This window comes from Episyrphus balteatus, chromosome 3 (assembly GCF_945859705.1).
Source record: "Episyrphus balteatus chromosome 3, idEpiBalt1.1, whole genome shotgun sequence".
Classification (NCBI taxonomy): domain Eukaryota; kingdom Metazoa; phylum Arthropoda; class Insecta; order Diptera; family Syrphidae; genus Episyrphus; species Episyrphus balteatus.
Genome location: NC_079136.1, coordinates 88,070,433 through 88,096,161, shown reverse-complemented (window position 1 = coordinate 88,096,161; position 25,729 = coordinate 88,070,433). Strand labels below are relative to the sequence as shown.

Below are 25,729 nucleotides of genomic sequence, written 5' to 3'. Positions count from 1 at the left end.
TTGGTAAAAACGGATTATTATTGCTGAGGCCTTCAGGAACAAGGCCTCATCTTTAGTTTTTGTCGTCATTTTAGGTCAACCTTAAAATTGTTCAGGCTCACTGTGCGTCACAGGGTGACCATTTTTTCGATTTTTTTTTTCGAATGCCCATAAGACAATTTTTTCTTTAAATTATTTTTCTGTTAACTGTCACCACCGACTTTATCTACCGTTTTCGTTTCGACGTTGACTTTTGGGACACCCTGCATTTGATTGAAGCATATAGTTAAGGCATATAACTAAGCTTTTCAGTGATAACCGACTTTACAGACCACCACTTTACAGCGCGAATTTGTTGGAAGTATAATTTAAAAAAAAATTGAACAAGTTTAAAATGACGCATATTGCTAGGTTATTGTTCATTATTTTATTTTATTTTATTTTGCTAGCAATTGTAAATTGTACCGAGTTTTAAACCAATCCACATGTATCGCACTTCTTACAGTTTACTTTGGTATCTTATACTCTAAATTTTTTTATGTGATATCGGTTTCATATTATCTTAAGAAGTCCGTCGTAAAAAAAAGCAGCACTCAATGATCTTAAATATCTTTTTGATAGTGCCTGAAATGACTTTCTGTCCGCAAATTCTAAATTACGATTGCATTTTGACTTATTAACCCGTTAAAAAATAACTTACGCAATCATTGCCCCTTCTTGAGCAGAAACACAAAATTGCATTGGTAAAGGTATCTAAGTCATATAACCTCAAGCTAAAGTATCTCAACGACTTTCAACAAACAAAAATTGAGAATAAGAAAAACAAAACCGTTGACGACAGCAAAACAATAATGATCACAAAATTGACGTTTTCTTGCCACTAAAGTGACTAAACATAAATTTCGCAATCAGCTCAACCATAAATCCCCTGAATAAAAAAAATTGTATTAACCAACTCGAACTCCAAACCGTCCATTATGACCCCTAAAAGATATAAATATTTTTTTTTTTTTTTTTTACCAAATATTATAAAAAAATCTAAAGTTGCCAGAAAAAGCATGAGCGCAATAAATAATAAAAGCAAAACTTCTACTTCTACCCTAATACCCGAAAAAAAAAACACAACATTGATTTTGTACCCAGATAGATATTATACCCTCACTTCCATTGACGTTCTTGTTGTTGTCTATATAAAACAAATGTTTTGGGTAATAATTCTCGCTGTATACACGTCAAGTCAACTCGCTGACCGCGACCGGGATGGAAATTGAAAGAGAGAAGACCGGACACGGGGACGAAGACAGGAGGGTAACCAATCTAATGGAGGCACTTAGTTGGGCTCGTTGCAAATTCTCCATTACTTTTCGAGTCGTATACAGATAAATGATGTATAGATAGATGTGTTCTTCGGTGTTTGTTAGCAGCTTGTAGGACCTTTAGCGACGTGAAGCGCTATACGCTGTCGCTGTTAGGTTAGGTATATATGGGAAAACAGAGCGCAAGAGTAATAGCATATTTAACTATTATTGTTATGAATACTGCACAATAGATCTCTGGACCGCAAGTCTGGAGTGATTTATCATCTCGTGGAGATCTTGTTATTATTTATATTTTGTTATGATTTTTTTTTTTTGTTTAATTTTTTATATTTTTTATTTGTTTAGTTTTAATGTTGGGTACATTGGGAGGTGAAGGTTTTGAGAATTTTTTGTCAGAATCTACTTGTGTTAAGTGGTAGTTCAGAGAGAAATCATTTTAAGAGACAAATCGATGATTTTTTGAAGTTTATTAAATTATTATCGATTTTTTGTATTACCTAGTAGAAATAGAATCAATGCAATTTTTTAATGATTCAAAAGCTTTTTCTCCCGATTTACTGTAACATGTCACTTCCTACCAATACTTGATCGTCACTCAATTCCTTGTCCCAATTGTCACTAAAAATTTTTCGGGACATTAGTGAGAACACTCAAAAAATACCTGACAATTCACTGTCATGACATTTTTTTATGATCCGAAAATTCAAAAATTGTTGTAGATTTTGCGACAGTTCAAAATAAATTGTCATTTTTTAATATTTACCGGGCTTACACAATAATAAATTATTATCAATTTGTAATTTTCTACAAATTGTCGTGTGTAAACCTTCTCCAGAGTTGTTTTTGGCCCAAAAATAACGGTTCCTGCCATATAACCGTTTTTATTTTTACTTGCGATATAGGTACTATATATCAAGTTATGCATTCGTACAACAAAAAAAAAGTTGAGATAACATTTTTCCATGACATTACGATGGTAGACAATGCCAAAAAAGTGGGTCCCGGAAGTCCGTCTGTCTGTCTGTCTGTCTGTCTGTCAGTCTGTCAGTCTGTCAGTCTGTCAGTCTGTCAGTCTGTCAGTCTGTCAGTCTGTCAGTCTGTCAGTCTGTCAGTCTGTCAGTCTGTCAGTCTGTCAGTCTGTCAGTCTGTCAGTCTGTCAGTCTGTCAGTCTGTCAGTCTGTCAGTCTGTCAGTCTGTCAGTCTGTCAGTCTGTCAGTCTGTCAGTCTGTCAGTCTGTCAGTCTGTCAGTCTGTCAGTCTGTCAGTCTGTCAGTCTGTCAGTCTGTCAGTCTGTCAGTCTGTCAGTCTGTCAGTCTGTCAGTCTGTCAGTCTGTCAGTCTGTCAGTCTGTCAGTCTGTCAGTCTGTCAGTCTGTCAGTCTGTCAGTCTGTCAGTCTGTCAGTCTGTCAGTCTGTCAGTCTGTCAGTCTGTCAGTCTGTCAGTCTGTCAGTCTGTCAGTCTGTCAGTCTGTCAGTCTGTCAGTCTGTCAGTCTGTCAGTCTGTCAGTCTGTCAGTCTGTCAGTCTGTCAGTCTGTCAGTCTGTCAGTCTGTCAGTCTGTCAGTCTGTCAGTCTGTCAGTCTGTCAGTCTGTCAGTCTGTCAGTCTGTCAGTCTGTCAGTCTGTCAGTCTGTCAGTCTGTCAGTCTGTCAGTCTGTCAGTCTGTCAGTCTGTCAGTCTGTCAGTCTGTCAGTCTGTCAGTCTGTCAGTCTGTCAGTCTGTCAGTCTGTCAGTCTGTCAGTCTGTCAGTCTGTCAGTCTGTCAGTCTGTCAGTCTGTCAGTCTGTCAGTCTGTCAGTCTGTCAGTCTGTCAGTCTGTCAGTCTGTCTGTCTGTCTGTCTGTCTGTCTGTCTGTCTGTCTGTCTGTCTGTATAAGGACCTACAGCCTAAACGGATGGACCGATTAATGTCAAACTTGGTATGTAGCGTTATTTGGCGACTCTCCAGAGGGGTTTTTGGAATTAATTTTTTTGGACCAAAAATAACGGTACTTGTCATATAAAGATTTTAGTAAAATTGAAATATCTCGAAAACGGCTCCAACGATTTTAGTTTTAAGTTTAGTTTTAAGCTAAGGTCTATATTTCAATGAAAAAATTTTTTTTTGAAAATCATTATTAACGGTACCTGCCATAGAACCGTTTTTTTCAAATTCGAATATCTCTGAAACTTCTTATTCGATTTCAACGAAACTTTTTGCGAAGAAGAATTTATATAATTTTAATATAAACCAAAAATTAAATTTCAAAAAAAAGAATTTTTGGATTTTTAAAAAAAATTTGAAAATTTTTTTTTGAAAAATCAAATTTTCGAAAACGGGACATTGAATTTTTTTGTAATTTTGTTTTTAGATGTTGATTAGTGATTTCTACAAAATGGCATACCAATATTATTTTCAAACTTTTTTTCCAAAAAATTATTTATAAAAAATTGTTTTTTTAAAAAACGGCTCTAACGATTTTGAAATTTTTTTTTCTAAAAATACACGTTAATATATCAATCAAAACTGCATACTTGTTTTGGAGGGCAATTCAATTTCAGATTTTATTTTATTTTTTTTTTAAACGAATTTTATTTTTTTTTTCAAATTTCTATATAAAAAGTCTTAAAAATTTAAGCAACTTTAACTCCAAGAGAAAGTTCGTGCGACCCGGTCGTGCATTTTATTTTTAATCCGAATCGCTTCGAAACTATTAATTCAATTTCAACGAAACTTTTTCTAGGAAAGCATTTATATAATTTCAATATAAGCCATAAAAAAAATTTTGAAAAAAATAATTTTTGGATTTTTCAAAAAATTTTGAAATTTTTTTTTTTGAAAAATCAAATTTTCGAAAACAGAATATTGAATTTTTTTTTAAATTTTAGTTTTAGATATTGATTAGTTATTTCTACAAAATGGCATACCAATTTTTTTTCCAAAAAATATTTATAAAAAATTAGTTTTTTTTAAAAACGGCTCTAACGAGTCTGAATTTTCTAAACGCGACAATGTAAAGAGTTGAATTTATTTTAATCAATAGATAAATTTATTGCAAGACTGACAATGGTATTGAAAAAATTCTAAAAAATTTCAAAACCAAGCTATTAATGGTTTTCTTAAACTAAAACATGAGGTAGACCTTTGACAAAGTAGTGATTATAGGTAGGGGAATTTTTTTTGACAATTTGAAAAACGTCATTCGAAAGATAATAAAAAAAAAGTTAGGGGTCTGATACGAATTTTTTTTTAAGTCTCTGCGTTTCGAAAGAAGAATTTTCGAAAAACACCTACTTATTTTGGGGTATTTTTGGGTGAGTTTTTATTTTTTTAAATTTTTTGTAGCATTCAAAAAATCTCAAGCATATAGAACATGTAGTTTATGATTGTGCGCATACATGTGCAAATTGCAAATTGGTATTTCAAAATGGTTTTTGACCGAATAACGGGAAAAACAAGTTTTTTTGTCCCAAATTGTTTGACCTTTTTTAACCGTTTTTTTATTTTTATCTTTTTTTCTTTAACAGATAAATAAATGAAATTTATTTCGTAGATATACAATAAGGTTTCAGGTGGTATAAAATTTATTATAGGTTGTTATATCAAAAAAATGAATTTTTGGGTGATGGAAATGATTTTTTCACTTTTTTCATAAGAAATGATTGTTTTTAATAAATTATTTTAATACTTTTTGCGCATTGTAAAAATTTAAAAATGGTTTTATTATTTATAAAAAATATTTGGCTTTTTAATGGTATAATTTTTTTTTTTGTAAGCTTTTAAAATAAAAAATTAATATAATGAGAAAAAAAGCTTTTTCTTGTAAATTATGATTGTTTGAAATAAATAAACGCTTCAATTGACTCATTTTAAAAGCACACAACCTGTTTTCTTACGACGTTATCACGTAAAATCATCGTTCGTAAACCGGCTTTACAGACAACCTCTTTTTTTTTTTTAATACATACATAGGTACCTTCATTTCTCAAATTTCTGTATAAAAAATCGTAAAAACTTAAGCAACTTGAACTCTTAGAGCAAGTTCGTGTTATCCAGTCGTGCATTTTATTAAGAAATGACTCTACATTAAAAATGTAGTATAGCGATCAACCAAAGAATCGCTGTTTCTTTGATCTAAGAAGGAATTAAAGCAGCAAATATTTTTATTTCTAGAATGTTAAAGCTTTTAATGTTAAAGTTCAGAAAAGAATATTTTTAATTTAATTTTATATAAAATTAATTAAATAACATAAAATTTACTATTAAATTTAGAAAAATATTTTCTTAAATGGTTTTAAGAAACTTCATTGGTCTGTTTTGAACCAGTAGTCCAGTAATTTTAGGCATTTTTAACCCTAATCTGCGGAAAAATAGCTACTGGGCTCAATTTTGGTATACACCTTCGTTACGACGTTGTAATGAAGATGTGAAAAATCGACATTGATATCGTGCCGGCGGCGTTAGAAGTTATACGGGTCAAAAATCAGTTTTTCGCTGATATCACGCGACGGTTAATGTTACAGAAAAATGGATAAGGCAGTATTTGTAGATAATTTTATGACGAACAATTTTTCCATAGACCCTTATTGACCTACGAGCAACACGTCGCGAGATATAAGCGAAAAACTGATTTTCGTGACCTTTTGACCCGTCTAACGCCGGCACGATATCAATGTCGATTTTTGACATCTTCATTACAACGTCGCGACGTTTTTTTGGTACATATAAACCTTCGTTACGACGCGTCGTAACGAAGGTTTATATGTACCAAAATTCAGTCCTGTAGGAATTTTTCCGCAGATAAAACCTAAATTTACTGGACTACAGATGAATTTTCCAAAAAAAAAAAAAAAAAACAAAACAAAGTAGGTATTATTTAAATTCCAAAATGTTTTTTTTTCGAATTTTCCTTCATTTTGGCACTAAAGTAAAATAATGTTTTTTTTGTACAAAAAGAATGTTACAAATATAATAAATGATAGCTTAAAAATTTATAAAATTTGTATAACACGTGTGAATTGTGTATATATTACTTATTTTAAATGTATTCAAAAATCTTTTTATTGAATGTTGAAAGCGATAAGAAGTGATGTCATAAGAAAATCTATTTGTTTTAAATTAGTTCATTATTTTATAACATTTGTAAGATAAATTTAGTCATTCAAGTTGATAATGTCATTTAAAATCAAAATAGCCCTCAACACGATTAATTGTATTTAAAATTCATATAGGTATGATTATTTTAACAAGACATTGTAAAGTTCAAAACTTATAAGTTAACGACAACGTAACTATTATTATTATGCAATCGCATATAAATTTATCCCATTAAAGCTGTCATAATAATGAATAAAGCTTAGGTATTACAAAATTCTCTTGAAAAATCAGCACAGATGTTCAATAAAGTCACTTCGTCGTCGCATCGTTGCCACTAAGTGCAATGCGGCGCGCACTCACAAAAAAAAAAAAAAAAAAAACATACTATGCGAGTATAAGGGTATACTGTCACTGATGAGATAAAATTAAAGAATAAATTTTCTTGGGAGTTAACCATTGCTTCATTATTTTTTGTAAAAAAAAAATATATATATAATTATATTTATATTTTGTAAATAAAGATCTGATGAAATAGATATACAGGCAATTCGAATTTATATGAACTTGAATTTACGAAATAAACTTGGCAAAAGTTGTAGAAAAATTCGACCAATATGAAGAGATCGTAAATTACGCTTGAGTATAATTTACATATATAAGAAGCTACTTACTTTTAGTTCTTCGATAGTTTCCTTCATAATAACAATAATGTTCCTCCATTAAAGAACCGTGATCTTCTTCTTGAAAGGTATATTTAAAATTAGGTACAATTTTAGAATTTAATAAAATTTGTTTCTCCACTGAGTTTCAAATTCGATTAGATGCCAGACTGTTAAAATATGTACATATGTACATTGAAACATGTGGAAATATGCTATAAGCTTTTATACTTTTGATAGATCCTTTAAACTATGAGTAGGTATAAATTTCGGATTTCAAAATTAAAAACAAAAAAAGAATTAATTCTATCAGAAATAAAAAAAATTTCAATAAACAGAAAAATCAAAACATAGGTACATATCTTCAAAAAATAAGGAAGCAAAGTGTTTTTAAGATAAAGTATATTATTATAATATTGAATAGACATAATATTAACATTAGGGTGATGCCATTTTTTGGATTTCAAATTTTCGTTGTTCCCCATTTAAAATCTTGATATTTATGTATTTTGTATTAAATAGGTATTAAAAGTATCAGCTTTTTAGCTCAAGTGAAACTGGGCGCTCAAAAAGCTTAAAGTTTTTGCTTGAATGCTGTTGTAGGCAGGTGTCCATAATTAAAAAATTATCTTATTCAAGTTTAGCTGGTGAAGTTAGTTGGGATTTAGTATAATTGTTCATGTTATTCATGATATTCCTTTTGTTTATATAAAAACCGTTATTTACTTGATATTTTTGACATATTCATATTGTTTATTTAAATTTGTCTGTTAATTTATTTTTTGGCCAAATTAAAAAAAAAATTATGAATACAAAATTAGAAGCTCGACATTTACTAGGTTGTCGAAAGCTTGTGGATAATCATTTTTTAGCGAAATTCCAACTACAAAACATGTCCAAATACGATATTATCATACATAATGTAAATAGGTGTTACAAAATCTTATACTTCAAAGCTGATGAGCGCCCTCTTCCCAAAACTTGAAAGACTAAAACTTTCAGCATATATGTTGGTATCGATGTGTTTAACAAAATTACAGGTGGGAAACTAATGATTTATATGGTTAATTTTTTTGCCTTGTAACGTGGACCACATTAATGTACATTAGGGTGGACCAAAAAAAAATATTTTTCATTATTTTGATTTGCTCTACAGATAACTTGTTTTCTCGACACAAAATAATGCTACCCTAATTTTTTCAGAATTTTTCGATGATGTTTAGGGGTTGCGCGCTCCCCTTTATTAAAAAAATAAGCTCTTTTAGTTTTTAATTTTTTTAAAGCTTAAATAATTTTGTATGCGAAAAGCATATTCCTCATCAAATTTACTATAAAAACCGTGCTTTTATATTGCTCAATTCTTCTTAAATTGATAAAAGAAACTTAATTTTTAAAAAAGGTGATGACGGTATTTTGTAGAGGAGCTAAATACAATCATTCTTTACTATCGGAGGGGTGGTCTATCTGCCTCCATTTAGGCGGGAATGACAATTTTCTAAAAAATGACTTAAAATAATAAAAAAAAATATTAAAAAACAATGGCAACACTTACAGTTATGAATGATACATTTTTCAAGAGCTAGAACTGTATTCTAATTTTGAAGTAAAGTTATTTCAATCAATTATTTTTGAAATAATCGATTTAAAAGTAAAAGCTTGGGAAATTTGAAAAATCAAATTTTCGAAAACGGGACATTGAATATTTTTGAAATTTTGTTTTTAGATGTTGATGAGTGATTTCTACAAAATGGCATACCAATTTTATTTTAAAATTTTTTTTTTCCAAAAAAATTATTTATAAAAAATTAGTTTAAAAAAAAAACGGCTCTAACGATTTTGTAATTTTTTTTTTCTAAAAATGCATCTTAATATATCAATCAAAACTGCATACTTGTTTTGGAGGGCAATTTGATTTCAGATATTGTTTTATTTTTTTTTTACGAATTTTATGTCTATGTTTATTTTTTATTTTATTTTTTTTTTGGTACCTGACATTTCCCAAATTTATATATAAAAAGTCTTAAAAATTAAAGCAAATTCAACTCTAAGAGCAAGTTCGTGAGACCCAGTCGGGCATTTTGTTTATTTTTTTTTTGATTTTCAAAAAAAATCCAAGGGGTGTACACTGTACACCTTGACAAAATAAAATATATTTTAACCCTTTCGGACCCAGCGTTACTCTCATGTAACATATTTTTAAAAATTCGTAAAAAAATATTCCCTTAAACAATTTTTTAGGTTTCGATTGCTTAATTGAACGATAATAATGCCAGTTACTGAATTATTACAAAAAGTTAGTGAAATATTATACTTTTAATATTTTTTTTTTATGGAAAAAAGGACTGAAATTCACATTTTTTTTTTGCAAAAAAATTATTTTTTATATATGGTCATAATTTTGAAGAAAAAAAAGGTATAAAAAATGTTAATCCAGAAAGTTTTTCGTTTTTTGGCTTAGAGGAAGTAGAATACATTATTGTTCCATAAAAAGTTATTTTCCCAGTGCCGACTTTTTTCGGTTGTCATAGGCAGTGCATGTTACATGAGAATAACACATTAGTTTTGCTATTTATTATTTTGGAAAATAACTTTTTGCTATTCATACATATTTCTTAGTTGTGATTTTTTTGACACGATAATAGGTACTGAAAAAACATTTTTTAATATTTATTTTCATAGTTTGGGTTCGAAAGGGTTCTTCAAATCCATCGAGTGAGACATCAAAAGAAAGCTCTTTTCATAACTGTAAACTAAAAGTGAAAGTCTTTTTTGATTTGGCTAATCTGTACTCATAATAAAGTTAGGACACAAATCCCTCAAGTTTCTCACATAGCTCATAAGATAGTATGCGTCCATTTTGCCCTAGACTTTTTCAAAGCTCACTATTTCTTATTCAAAGAATAATTTCATTGAATCCATTCAACCATAACCAACACTTTACCTAACGTACCTATACAGAATCAGCTTTATACAAGTTTCTATTAAAAAAAAAAACAAAGCCTTCGATACAACCAATGAACACTGTCCCTTTTCACGCGCACCCTGTGCCCCATTGTTATGCAAATAATGGTAACAAAATTGTAATTTTATTTTATCAAGCCCTAAGGAAGGGCATGCAGATAGAGTCTATACTATATCTGATTCAATTGAACTCAACATTACATTTATATATATTTTTTTTGTATCTATCTTATTTTCTCTTTTTAACCATCATCATCATTGACTACAATAGGCATCAGGATTTTATACTTTTTTTTGTAAATGAAATTTCCATCATGATTTATGGACCTAATTATTTTCAAAATAAAACTTTATTTTAACAAAGAAAATAGATACAAAAAAAAAAAAACAATCTGATAAATTTTTTTATACGATTTATTAAGACGTTTGTGGGCATCAGGCGCGAGTATGCCCTGAGTTAACAAAAAATGGTATCATAATAAATTATTGTTTTATTTGAAGGAAGGGTGGAGGGCGGTCGGCAATAGGCACACGAAAACCCCCCAAAAAAATAGATTCCAAAAATAATATAAAAATATAAACACAAATACCTTTATAAATATAATGTGTATATATCTTTAGTTAAATTGGTATACTTACCTTGGAGAAGCCTATATTTGGTGTTGGCGCATGGTGAATTGAAATGTCGTGTCGTTTAAAAACTGAAAAAAGAAAAAAAAAAAAAAAAACAAAATATAGTAAAACATTAGACCACTCAGTAACGCCATCTGTCTTAAAAAGCATGAAAATATGTTAATAAACTGTATAACTGTCTTGTTAATAATTCATTACACTGACATTCAAGACGGCTGAGCTTTAAAAAAAAGCCCGCAGTGCAGGGGGCAGCCATGGGAGTGCAAATTCTTTGTATGGGCTTGTTCTGGCATTCGGCAGATATAATAGATTTTCAGTTTTCCAACAGTTTAAGAACACTGTGAATGCACGAAATTGAATTGGGTAATGCAGGGGCCTGAAACAGGGAAGTTTATGGTTGCCAACTTTGTTTTTATTATAATACAAGTTTTAGTGAAACAAAAATTGAGAGATTAAGAGACTGAACTTTGCAAAGTCAATTTTTGGGTATTAAAAGGTTCCAAACACGCAGAAAAATAATGTCAAACCGAGATTTTTTTTTCGGTGGGTAAAAAAAATGTGTTACAAGAAAAGGTAGTCTTTGTTAAAAACTACGTAGTTCTTGTTGTTAAAATCAACGTAGTCGTCTTGGCTAAATCAGTTCAACCATTTCACTTCTAAGCAATATGAGCAAGATACTCGAGGAGCTAATACTTAGGCGGCTGAAATCTTTTTGCAGCGACAACTGCATATTGCCAGATATGCAGTTTGGATTCCGTCAAAAGCACTCTACACTCCATCCACTCCTAAAACTTCAACACGATGTTGCCGCCTCCCTAAACGGAAACCAAGTCACTGTCGGATGTTTTCTCGACATAGAAAAAGCATTTGACAGTGTCTGGATTGAAGGACTTATTCACAAACTATTCCAGCTGAGATTTCCAATTTCACTAATCAAAATTATTTACAGCTTTCTTCATTCCAGATCGTTCTTTGTACAATTAGGAAACAGCCAATCAACAATGAGGACAATCAATGCCGGAGTTGCACAAGGATCGAAGCTAGGACCATTCCTCTTCAACATTTACACATCCGATCAGCCCCAACCAGAATTAGCTCAGAATCTCTTGTTTGCAGATGACTCTCAGAATCTCTTGTTTGCAGATGACTCTCTCACGTACGCGAAGTCGAAGTCACCCATATTAGCCGCAAGGAAAGTGGAAGCCCACATAAGACAACTTTACGAGTTTTATAAGCGCTGGGGCTTCAAAATCAACACAGCCAAATCGGAACTAATATGCTTTAGACGACCAGCCACCCCAGGAAATCCTAGAATACGCTCAGCCAGGAACTGCAGGAACATCAAGATAAGCCTTCCCGATGGAACACAAATTTCAGCAAAAAATAACGTCAAATATCTGGGAATACAATTCGATGAGAAGAACCGATTTAACCCTCAAGCAGCAGCCGTTTTGAAAAAAGCCAATTTCGCCTTTCATCGCATTCATCCGCTTATGCGGAAAAGAAACGGACTCAGCCAAAAGACAAAGCTTCTCCTGTACAAGCAGCTCATCAGGCCTATCATCACCTACTGTTTTCCTATCTGGTTCACGGTGACAAAATCCCATCTAAACAAGTTAGCAATACTGGAGAGGAAGATCTTAAGGATCTGTACAGGCATGCACTACGACAGGATACGCAAGAAACACGTCAGCAACAAGAGACTGTATGAAGAAGCCAAAATTATAAAACTCGACAAATATCTTATCCAATCAAGCAGAAGATGCCTACAGAACCTGAGCAATCATCCAAACCCAATAATAGGAAGAGTAATAAACCAGCCAAGACATCCTAACCAGCGGTACCTAGAAGCTAAGGAACTTTTGGATGAGGATCTTATATCAACCAACGACGAAGAGAACATCCCCTTCTACGCTGATCCTGGATCAGCTCACTATCGTGGCTGAAAGCCTCACCTCTCCCTAATCCAACCTTTACAATGACAACCGGACCTGAACAACCCGAGTTAAGAAGCTGCCAACAGAATTAATATTTAAAACAAACACAATGACAATTAACTGTAAATTTAGCTTAAAAAAAAAAACAATGTAAAAACGTTAGGCCCCTTTTGTGCCAACATATTACTAATATAATCAATGTACATTTTTAGATTACTAGCTTTAAGCAAATTGTATATATAATAACTGTTCAATAAAAATATCGTTAATCGTTATCGTCTTGGCTAAATGAAATTATTTAAAATTACGACTTTAGAAGGTTATTTTAACCGATCAACTTGTTTATATTGATCGAGAAACTCTGTTAAAATTTGAGATTTTAGAACAATTTAACCGAGAAAGTGGATAAGATTAAACGTGTAATTTTAACCGGGTTAGTTTGCAGGTGTAGAAAATTCCCTCTGTTAATTTTACACAAGTTTTACGTTGTTTTTAACCAATAATTTTTGTGTGTGTAAAAGATTGGTATGTTTGGAATGATTTCTTAATTTTATGATAAGATAAGATAAGTTTTAGGGCTATTTGAAAGTTATAGTATAATATCAATACATTTTTTTTTTTTTTAAATACAATTTTAAAAATTGGTCAGCACTAAAATAGATATGCTTTATTTATTGCTATCTTGAGTAATAAATGACCAATCTTAACAAAACCGGTATGCCTAAAAGTTCAATAAATAAGCAAAAAGCACTTGAAAATCTATTCTGGCTTATCTCAGCATTTTTTTTTAAATTGTTGTTTCAAAGGAAATTTTTGACAAAAAAAAATTCTTAATCAATGAAAAATTCAAAATCTTTGGAATGCTTAAAATTATATATTACTGTGAAAGATAACAATAGGTATGTATACTATTTTAAAAAATTTAATGGATATGCTATAAAGATATGACCATTTTTGTAACGATAAGAAAATTTGGGCTAGTTCTGATACTTTTCGAGTTTTTGTCTTTAACTTGAAAAGGAAGCCGAATTTCAAAATTTTAATTAAGTAACTTTTTGTAGAAAATTAAATTTCCTATTGGTATGGATCCTTTTTAAAATTAAAAAAATTAAATATTGTAAAAAATTCAAGAAAAACTTTTCGAAATAAGAGAAAAACCGACATATTTGTTGTTTTTACTAAACATTTTATTTTTATAGGGCTAAAATTTGGATTAAATATGGACTTTCAAAGATTACTGTATTTTTTATCTTTTTGAACATTTTTTTTATAAAAAAATATTAGCAGTAAGCAGTAGGCTGTAATCATAACTTTATTTTCGACTCCCTCTAATTCGGTTACCAACCAACTAAAAAAATTCGGTTTGGGTCGAAATTATTATAATTTCAATTACTTGAAACGCCTTGTTCTGGCAACCGTATTATGCTAGTCAGATACAAAATGTGATTTGACTTGAAAAGTGAAGTAAAAAAATGCACTCATGAAGAGGCGCCATGCCACCATCATCAATTTATTGTTTCACTCACATTTAACTCAGCCTGTCCTCACCATCTTCGAATTAATTTGAATACAAAATTTTTATAGTTACGATGATGGTTTTGCATTTACGAAGCTAATGTAATGCATGTTGAAATAATCACACACCTACACCTACCAGCTACTGCAACAGAATCCCGAATCTTTTTCAAGACATATTTAAAGATCAGTGAGTTAAACGGGTACACGCCCCAGGAATATACAAATTGATGTTGAACGAATGTAGTTTTTTATATATTTAGCAGTTTATTTTTTTTTTTTTTAACTTTTTTTACGATAAAGAAAAGGTCATTCTAGTGGTGAGGTGTTAATATTTGAATGACTTTAAATGTTGTGTCAGTGTAAGTGTTGTATCTGGTGTGGTTATAAACTCTGTTGAGTCTTTGTTTATGAGGTTGTACTACATCAGCTTAAGTTGTTTTAAATGAGTTGATTTTTATTACCTTTGATTTATAAAGGTGCAGTTTTTTAAAAGGTTTTGTCTTTGATTTTAATGAGTATAATGAGTAATTTGTCAAGCGTTTTAAGTTGGGTATAAGATTGATGATATTAGTATGATGAATGCAAAAGCAAGATGATGGAATGTTGTCATTTGTTGTTTTTTATGTTTCATACTTAAATCATTAAACAGAAGCAGATGCTTCTGGTGTTTTGGTAGAACTACTTTGAAAAGTAAATATAGCTACTTTTACCAAATCAATAAGAATTATTTCCGAGAAATGTGATTAACTCAAAATCGTTGTATTAGAAGTGTCTTTTTTCAAAATGATATACAAAAAGTATGAAACTAAAAAACTTTTAAAATTATATAGGTACTTAAGAATTCTCTATAGGTAACTTTATTTTGAAAATTCCAATACAATCATAATTTTTTTGTTGTAAGCTAAGTTTTAAGTGCTAAGCGGCGTGCGTGTGCCTCTTCCACAACATTAAAATAGTGATTGATAATGGGTCAGCAAGAATTGTGTTTTAGAAAATTGTGGAGACGAACTTTAAATGCAAAATGGCACCACAATAGATCATCCTTCTTTGATACCAAAGTATTTCTTTTCTTCATTTCCTATTATTCTACTTATTCTATGCAATTGTTTGTACAGATGGGTACATTTAAAATTTCATATGCAATATGAGATCAGGGATATAATTGTTATTGGACTTTTTTTCAGAAACGGCTGCAAAGTGGTAAATTTGGTGCTTTTTGACTTCAAATATTATTTGCAAGATCATTTGCTGACGAAAATTCATGAAATCTGGTACACTTAAAAATATTAGTATCAAGAAAACAAAAAAACTGCCAACGCACAGTGTGGCCGATGGTAGGAAAAGTTGGCAAAAATTATTTTTGTTCGTTTTTAAGTTTGTTATGGGTAAAAATACTATAATAAAGTACAAAACTAAGACAACTCTTGTGACTCTATGAACAATTATTAAAAATGCACATAACTAAGAAGGTATCTGTTACCTTTAGCTTTGAAGTTGTTTGAGAAGGAAAATTGTTATTTAATTTTTCAATACTTTGAATTTACTGGTTTTATTATTTAAATAAGGTTTTTCTTAAAAAAATATAGTTTTATTGCTCAAAGATTTTTGACCTGACTCATTAATTGGGTTAACAAAATCGTCTTAATCAAAAAATACACTGGTCAACAAATTTCAACTTTTTTTGTCCAAAGAACCAAAATATACTTTTCTGAAGGATTTAGGAATACTGAACTCGAATACGCATTCAGAAATATTCTTTTAGCTTTTGTTTTTTTTTTTTTAAATATTAGCGTTATAAAATGCAAAAACAAAAAACTTATTTTGAATGTTTTTGAGGTTATGCTAATTGTGGTTTATTATTTCAGCATAGTTTGACGCCGTGAACTGTTTTCCTTCTTCAAAAAACTGTTTCAATCTTTCCGATCTTATTTTATGCATGAGATATCTCAAGATGAGTTTACATTTTGTTGATCAAGACTATTTTCTTAAATTTTAAGCCAGCATGCTAACCGTACACACTCTCAGTTGTGGCTAATAGAATAATTCTGACTATGGATAGGAGTTCAGAATCTCTTACACCTTCAGAAAAGTATAATTTGGTCTTTGTGTCAAAAATCTAGCTGACCGGTATTGTCAGCACTGCCGGAATCTGAGAAATATATACAAAAAAATGGTTATTTTTAGATAACTTCACAAATAGAGCAAGATCCCAGGGCCGCCAGACATTACTTATTTTCTCAAGAAAAAAATGTATGGAATTACGTAGTGCTAGGACATACTATTAGTGAATGGATACTGGCTATCTTGTGCCGACGGCCATTTTACCACTAACAGGTGCTAAAGGTACGAAAAATACGTAGTTAGATTTCTTATTTTCTCAAGGCTGATTTTTTTATATGATACTCAGGGAACTAATACATTAATTTTTGTAAGCTGCCAGACCAGTCGGATGGGCCTAACACCTTGCCAGACACGCATAATAGGAATCAGGAAAGTTAGATTTTATTATATGGGGGTCTGGGAAAAAATTTATAAAATATTTTGACTTCAGGACTCGAAAGAGTATCAAGACACGCGTCGAAAACCACATTTTGCACAATCGCATCCAGAGTCATTTGGCCGCCATTTTGTTTTTTTAATAAAAATTGCAATTTTTCACATAACTCACGTATTTTTGAATCTACAGAAAAAAAATGTATTGCAAACTTGAAGATAATTTAATTTACTACAATATATGTTAAATTACTTTTTTCGATTATACCTTCGGTTTAAGAGTTAGGGTGGTTTTTTTTTGAAACCATATTTTCGTCATATCTCATTTATTTGAGCTTTTTTGAAAATTAACTTGAAGTAAAAGTTGTAGATCTTTTTATTACCTTCAATTATTACATTAATGGTTTTTCGATTTGACAGTCCGTTTTTGATCTGCAGGAAAAAAACTTCAAAAAGGTTCCAATTTTTTAATATAGGAAAAATGTTCTAGTACAGGGTAATTTGCATTAGATATAACAACAACCTAGGAGTGTAGGTTGCACTCAGACAAGAAAAAATCGTATAACTAACACTGCCAGACCCATTCCGCCAGCCATTTTTTTTGCCAGACACCTTAAAGCTTTGAAAAAAATAGTTTAACTTTACTTATTTTCTCAAGCTTCATTTTTATACATGATACTCAGGGAACTAATTCAATAAAATTATTTTGTTAGCTGCCGGACCATCGGATAGGCCTGACACCTTACCAGACACGCACAAATGCTCGCTAGATTTGTTATTAATAAAATCTAATGGGTCTTCCGTAGTATTGAAGTAAAATGTTTACGCTTAATAATACCAATAATTACTACATTATTAAAAATATATAGGGGAGAGTGGCGGACAGTGAGACACCCTTTTTTTAAATTGGTATATCTTAGAATGTTTTCGAGATAGCTTAACGAAACTTTGAAGTTAGTTTAAGACATATTTTATCTTAATGTTGCAAAAAAACTTATAGTTAAAGAATGAATGAGGGCATCACATTGGACTAAAATGTAGAAAAAGTCAAAACGTCTCACTGTTTGAAAGGGGTGCGATCAGTGAGACATTCTTAGGTGAAAAAAAAATAACGAAAACGTCAAATAATTAGGTAATTGACAAGTATATACTTAATTAATTTATGTTACTTTAACCCATTTATTCAAAAAAAAAAAACAAAAAGCCAAAAAAAAATGAAAGAAAAAACAATACGAAATCATTTTGAAGTCATGCTAAAATAATAGATTTTTTTAAAATCTATATGTCTCACTGTTTGCTTTTTAAAAAACCTATGTCTCACTGTTTGCTTTTTAATAATGTCTCACTGTTTACTTTTTGTCATTTTTCGGAAAAATATAAAATTACAAAAAACGAGAAGGAATTCTAATTCAATGATATTTTTTTATGAAAGAACATATAAATATAATACATATGTAAAAAAAGTTCTGTCCACTAACCAGATTTTTTTGTGTTATACACTCTTTTTATAACACTCCAAAAACTACTTTCACCTGATTTTGTGTGATATTTTACGGAGGGGGAAAATGGACAGCTTTAATTAAGTCGGGACAAAATTAAAAGACGCAGACGGGGAAATAAACGTTTTGACCCAAACTAGCGTTACTGTGCTTATTTTCAGAAAAGAGAAAAATGGATTGTCTCACTGTTTGCACCGTCTCACTGTCCGCCACTCTCCCCTACCTTTAAACTCATAACGAATTAGTTCCATGGGTATCATGTATAAAAATGAAGCTTGAGAAAATAAGTAAAGTAAAAAATTTTTTTTTTAAAGCTTTAAGGTGTCTGGCAAAAAAAATGGCTGGCGGAATGGGTCTGGCAGTGTTAGTTATACGATTTTTTCTTGTCTGAGTGCAACCTACACTCCTAGGTTGTTGTTATATCTAATGCAAATTACCCTGTACTAGAACATTTTTCCTATATTAAAAAATTGGAACCTTTTTGAAGTTTTTTTCCTGCAGATCAAAAACGGACTGTCAAATCGAAAAACCATTAATGTAATAATTGAAGGTAATAAAAAGATCTACAACTTTTACTTCAAGTTAATTTTCAAAAAAGCTCAAATAAATGAGATATGACGAAAATATGGTTTCAAAAAAAAACCACCCTAACTCTTAAACCGAAGGTATAATCGAAAAAAGTAATTTAACATATATTGTAGTAAATTAAATTATCTTCAAGTTTGCAATACATTTTTTTTCTGTAGATTCAAAAATACGTGAGTTATGTGAAAAATTGCAATTTTTATTAAAAAAACAAAATGGCGGCCAAATGACTCTGGATGCGATTGTGCAAAATGTGGTTTTCGACGCGTGTCTTGATACTCTTTCGAGTCCTGAAGTCAAAATATTTTATAAATTTTTTCCCAGACCCCCATATAATAAAATCTAACTTTCCTGATTCCTATTATGCGTGTCTGGCAAGGTGTTAGGCCCATCCGACTGGTCTGGCAGCTTACAAAAATTAATGTATTAGTTCCCTGAGTATCATATAAAAAAATCAGCCTTGAGAAAATAAGAAATCTAACTACGTATTTTTCGTACCTTTAGCACCTGTTAGTGGTAAAATGGCCGTCGGCACAAGATAGCCAGTATCCATTCACTAATAGTATGTCCTAGCACTACGTAATTCCATACATTTTTTTCTTGAGAAAATAAGTAATGTCTGGCGGCCCTGGGATCTTGGACTAAAAGTGTTTACTCAAAAAGGGGCAAACATGGGCAACATTTCTTTAATTGACACGAAAGATGACACTCTCATAAAGGGACACCAAAAACAAAGCGCCACTTCACATCCTTATGAACTTTTTCTCAAGGAATTTGTATGATGCACACAAGACACGAATGATCTTAAAGACACCGAATTCGAAAAATTATTTCAAACAAACAACACACTCATAATTCAAAAGAGAAATGAGAATCTAAAGCTTTCCTTTTGCTTGTTATTCCATATTTATTTCAAATTTTTATCTATTTTGTTTTAACGAAATAGCCTTAAAACTTTAAACACCAATGGGAGCTAAAAAAAAGTTAAATAACGAATAATTTCGTCAATGGTGACATGTTAAAGTGTAGTTACTCTCCCTGTTAGGCTAAAATCGTGGAATAAAAACCGGTTTTGTGCAGCCTATTAATCCATCTATTAAAGTAAATTTGTATTTGGCAATTTCGGTACAAATTAAAAATAGCTATTTTTGCCAGCTTTTGATACCATTGGCCACACTGTGCAACGTTTTTTTATTTCCAAATGGCGGAAAGAATAAGCGTTAAAATATAATTTTAAAAAATCGCGGATAGAACACTGAGGGAAAAGCCACTATAAGACAACGTGAAATCAATGAAAACCACATTGATTTAACTATTATTCGGAATGATTTTGCGTTGACGATGGACATTTTAAAATCAACGTGGAAAATAGGTTAATTTTTGATGGTTTCGTATCTTAAAGTCACATAAATCAAAGTAGTTCAACTTTGAAACAACGACGTTTCAACTTCAATTTATTTTTTCCCTCAGTGAACAAGTGTTTAAATAGAATTTTTAGACAATGCCAAAAAAGTGGGTCCCGGAAGTCCGTCTGTCCGTCTGTCTGTCAGTCTGTCAGTCTGTCAGTCTGTCAGTCTGTCAGTCTGTCAGTCTGTCAGTCTGTCAGTCTGTCAGTCTGTCAGTCTGTCAGTCTGTCAGTCTGTCAGTCTGTCAGTCTGTCAGTCTGTCAGTCTGTCAGTCTGTCTGTCTGTATAAGGAACTAGAGCCTAAACGGATGGACCGATTGACTCCAAACTTGCTATGTAGTAGTTTTTGGAGACTCTCCAGAGGGGTTTTTGGAATTAATTTTTTCGGACCAAAAATAACGGTACCTGTCATACAAAAATTTCGGAAAAGTTTAATTTCACGAAAACGGCTCCAACGATTTTGTTAAAAAAATTCAAATGTTAGTTTTTAAACAATGTCTATCTTTTGAAGAAAATTTTTTTTTTAAAAATCGTTATTAACGGTACCTGCCATAGGACCGCTTTTATCAAATCGGATTTTCTACAAAACTACTTATTGTATACAAAAGCATTTATATAATTTAAATATAAGCCAAAAATAAAATTTTGAAAAAAATTATTTTTGGATTTTTAAAAAAATTTTGAAAATTTTTTTTTGAAAAATCAAATTTTCGAAAACAGGACATTGAATTTTTTTTAAATTTTGTTTTTAGATGTTGATTAGTTATTTCTACAAAATGGCATACCAGTTTTATTTTTAAACTTTTTTTTCAAAAAATTATTTACAAAAAATTAGTTTTTTAAAAAACGGCTCTAACGATTTTGAAAATTTTTTTTCTAAAAACGCAAATAAAACTGCATACTTGTTTTGTGGGGCGATTTAATTTCAGATATTGTTTTTTTTTTTGAAAAATGAATTTTATTTTATTTTATTTTTGTTTTTTTTTTTTTTTTTTTTTTATGTACCTACATTTCCCAAGTTTCTATATAAAAAGTCTTAAAAATTTAAGCAACTTCAACTCTAAGAGCAAGTTCGTGCGACCCAGTCGTGCATTTTATTTAATAAATCTAAGCAAAGATTATCAAACAAAATTAATATTAATTATTATATTATTTGTTTAAATATAAAGTGTGAGTGAATACCGTGCCTGAGGCTTGAAGAAGGAAAATTCCTTATTTTAGCATGTGTCATACCTGAAATATTGGTTTCGCGTCTAAAAAAAACTGTAGAGCTCTTAACCAATACAAACATTATGGCAGAATCTCATAGAGTTATTTCTCCACACCATCCGTATAGAATTATACCTAAGCGCGTCTGTGCGCTCATTTGCACTTCGATCTGTATTTCAAGACTTTTTTAAAATTTTAAGTCTTAGGCCCGACTTTTTTAAGTGACCACGAAAAAGAAACAAGTCTACAAAATTGAAGTATCCTAAAACTGACTTCTGAAACTTTTGTGTCAAAGCCTACTAAGAATGATATTATGATTCAAGAAAGGTCGCGAATGTATTGGAAAAATTAAGCATTTATTTTTTTTTTATAATAGGTATCACGGAAATATGGAGTTAATGGCCTTTTGCAAAATTCGACATTTTCTTTAAATTTCTTTAAAATTTCCGATTCTGAGGGTAAATTTCTCAATGAAATAGATGATTAGAAAAAAAATTCTTAATTTACTATCAAAATTGAAAGTAATCAAAAATTAAGCCTTACAAAATTTACACAAAATTCATTTGTCTCTTTCAGCAGAGGCCATCTTGTAGATCATTTTTTATCTAGACATCTATAATACCTAACAAATAGGTATTTACCTCACCTTAATCCTTGGGCTCATTTGACAAATCCAAATCCAAGTTACTAACTCTAAAACGCTGCAATATAACTCTCCAATATGAAGACTATACCAAACATTAACATGTCGTTTTTGTTAGTATAAAAACTCGTTGTTAGTTCAAGAATCAAGTTGCATTGTTAAAATAAGCTTGTAATTATAATTGCTTCGTCATTACACACACACAAACACAAACACATATTAACATAAGCGGAACAACCATCAGACCGCCGCTAACGTCGTCGTCGTCGTAGACCACTAGACAACAATTTTTATGCAAATTAACGTGCGCAAGTGGTTTTCCCTCAGATTTTCCCATGCATCTCGGATCTTGTGTGGATCTGAGACTTTGTAAATTGATGTTGACACACACAGCCTAGGTTTTGGCAGGAATGACAAGTCAAGACATATCTCTCTCCCCTATATGAGAAGGTGAGGTAAGGAAATAAAGTATATCTGCAAGGCATTGTCACGTACATGCACAAGATGCATCCTAACACCACCACCACCCACACTCGCAGGTCGCAGATACCAAATTTAATTGAAAGAAGATCTAGGAAGTTCATCCGATCGGTTGTAGCTGATACCGAATGATAGACATAACTGCAGACAAATTGCTATTCCTTTCGCTGCGATTGCACAGAATAGAAACAAAAAAATAACAAAAAGATACAAAGTGTATCTTACAAGGTGCGCCTGCACCTCGATAGATATCTTCTGAATGTAACTATTTTTTTTTATTGTTGTTATTGTTGTTTTTGTTGTAATTAGATACAAAGAGACACTCATGGGAGAGGTGTGGATGAAAAATGGAAAATAATTGTCGAGATGCGATTTGAAATGAAATGAATTGCGCATTGGGGCTCGCGTCACCACCGCGCCGCTAAAATCTCGTCCTTGATGTGTAGTTTATATATGTTGTAACACAGTTTGGGGATAATTGCCAACAGATATCTTGAAACCCCACCCTAGTCGATGCAGGCGCATTGCACAGACTGATTGAATGATGAGTATGTTGGAAGGTTTTTTGTTTTGTTTTGTTGTTGTTGTCGGTTTTTTTGTTACCAAGTGCAACCCTGATTCATATTTGACAATGACACAATTGTTTGTCAGTCATCTTTGTGCATTTTGGAGTAACTATTTCTCTCGGTTAAGCTAAATCATATGTTTTTTTGATTGAGGAAATTGATTACAAGGTACAATCGACCGACTCATATATTATTATAGATTGCAATCGCTGTACAATTACATGGTATTTGGTGATTAATGCGGGTTGATTAGTCAGATTAAGTGACATGATATGACGTCAGATGAGAGATGAATTATTGAAAAATGTGTCACTTTTTGAATAAAGGGGTGAAACATATTTAATAACACCTAAAGAGTCATCTTGGAATAAAATGTGAAGGATACATTGAATGTGTGATTATATGAAAAGTTTTTCTAATACAGAACTTCATTAAATAGCTATTAAATAACGAACAAGATAATTATTATTTTTTTTTTTTTTTTTAATATTAATAGATCGGGTGGACATTGCAGAAACTCTTAACTCATTAATCTTAAGAAAATATCAAATTGGAAGTGAAAGAGGGCTATCAGTAGCTACGAAAACTATTGGTGTGGTAAAGTGAATTGTGCATCTCATAGAGCTTAAAGACTATCTACTATGGTAGCCTACTACTATGGTAGCCGATCGGAAGAAAATTTTATCCGATTTGTACGACAGTAAAATCGGACAGATATACGAAAAAAATCTTAGGTGCGTTGAAAATTTAAAATACATGCGATGCTATGCAGTGAACTGTCAGAATATTTGCGACGGGTTATGCTTTGCGCTTTTTTTTCTTTCCGATTCTTCCCGACAGAAAATCAAACGTGAAATATTATCCGAAAAAAAATAAAAACCAAAAAAAAATTGGGAAATGAGTGCGTTGTTTGACGTCAATTTTTCTTCTCAAATTCGGGTACCGTGAATACAAAAATCTTCCGATCGGAACTTTTCTCCGATCGGATATTTTTCCGATCGGCTACCATCATAGGGCTGGATATATGTGTCAAATTAAAGGTAATATTCAGAGGTCTTCCGAACCAACGTCTGGCAGTTTTGTCATGCAGCACTAAATATGAGTTTTTTTTTTTGCTAAAGTCCTGTTTTTTGGTGTGTTGGTCGACGAATTAAGTAGTTTTTTGGTATAAAATCAGAGGTAAAAGTAAGCAGAAGCACCTTCCTGGCATACAAGTTTTTTAAGCCATTTGTTGATAGTTTTTGACGTGATAACGTCTTATAAATCGATGAACCATGGCAGCCACCACAAAAAAGTGACGCCATTTCCTGCCGTTCCACTCTCGCACTTTCGCAGTGCGGCAAAAATTTCAATTAAAAATTAAAAATAAACTATTAGAGATACAAAAATCTTCTATAGCTTATTTGAAAGATAAAAACCTAAAGTTGAATACATTTGAAGGGTTTTAAAAATTCCATCTTTTAATAGGGTAAATAGGGGTAAAACAAAATTGCAAAAAATTCTAAACGCGACAGTGTAAAGAGTTGAATTATTTTGAATCGATAGATAAATTTATTACAAAACTAACAATGGTATTGAAAAAAATTCAAAAAAATTTCAAAACCAAGTTATAAATGGTTTTATAAAACTAAAACTTAAAGTGGACCTTTGACGAATAAGTGATTATAGGTAGGGGAAATTTGTTTTGACAATTTGGAAAACGTCATTTGAAAGATAATTAAAAAAAAATAAGGGGTTTAATACGGATTTTTTTTTTAATCTCTGCGTTTCGAAATATGAATTTTTGAAAAACACCTACTTATTTTGGGGTATCTTTTGCTGAGCTTTTATTTTTTTTAATTTTTCGTAGCGTTCAAAAAATCAATCAAACTTATAGAACATATAGTTTATGACTATGCACATACATGTGCTAAAAATTGGTATTTTAAATTGAAGGTGAAATAATGAGCTTTCACACGATATAAAATTTTTTATAGGTTGTCATTGAAAAAAAAATGATCCATCAGCGTGAAAAGTTAAAATTATATGTTTTTTTTTTTTTTGCTTTTTTTGATGAAAATTGATCGAGTTCAAAAAATTCTAGCTCTTTTTGTAGATGTCAAATAGACATGATTGATATATATATATTGAGCTGAAGCAATAAGTTTTCAGGTCATATAAAATTTATTATAGGTTGTTATATCCAAAAAATGGATTTTTGGGTGATTTTTTCATAAGAAATGATTGTTTTTAATAAATTATATTAATACTTTTTGCGCATTGTAAAAATTTATATATCGTTTTATTTTTTAGAAGAAATGGTATAGTTTTTAATGGTATAGTTTTTTTTTTGTAAGCTTTTAAAATAAAAAAATTAATATAATGAGAAAATTATGATTGTTTGAAATAAATAAACGCTTCAATTGACTCATTTTAAACAAAAGCATGCAACCTGTTCTCTTACGACGTTATCACGTAAAATCATCGTCCGTAAACCGGCTTTACAGACAACCTCTTTTTTTATATTAAAATTTGCAAACAAAATTTATAAAAACACAGAAGAAAAAAATTAAGTCAAATACAAAATTTGGCAAATACGTGTCAATTTATTTTTTTTTTAGCTCTCTAATAACATACAAGTTATTTGAAATAACTTTCATGCTGGCTCTTTTGGTGAAATATTTCTCAAACATCGAATTTCACTGTTTTGACTTTTAATAATAGATATATATCTGGAGTTTCAGAATTTTTGCGTTTTTTGTTTGTATGTGTGACTTTCATATATTTACAATA

The 25,729-nt window shown here is 31.0% G+C and overlaps 1 protein-coding gene across 2 annotated transcripts in view; it reads right to left on the bottom strand.

Moving 5' to 3' along the window:
* The window catches only part of LOC129913448 (uncharacterized), a 146,860-nt gene that overhangs the window by 49,244 nt on the left and 71,887 nt on the right, over positions 1-25,729 (bottom strand). For both annotated transcript variants that reach the window (XM_055992136.1, XM_055992137.1), the window contains one exon: positions 10,628-10,689. In XM_055992136.1, coding sequence (XP_055848111.1) covers positions 10,628-10,689 — 62 coding nt within the window. The remainder of the gene's footprint in view (positions 1-10,627; positions 10,690-25,729) is intronic.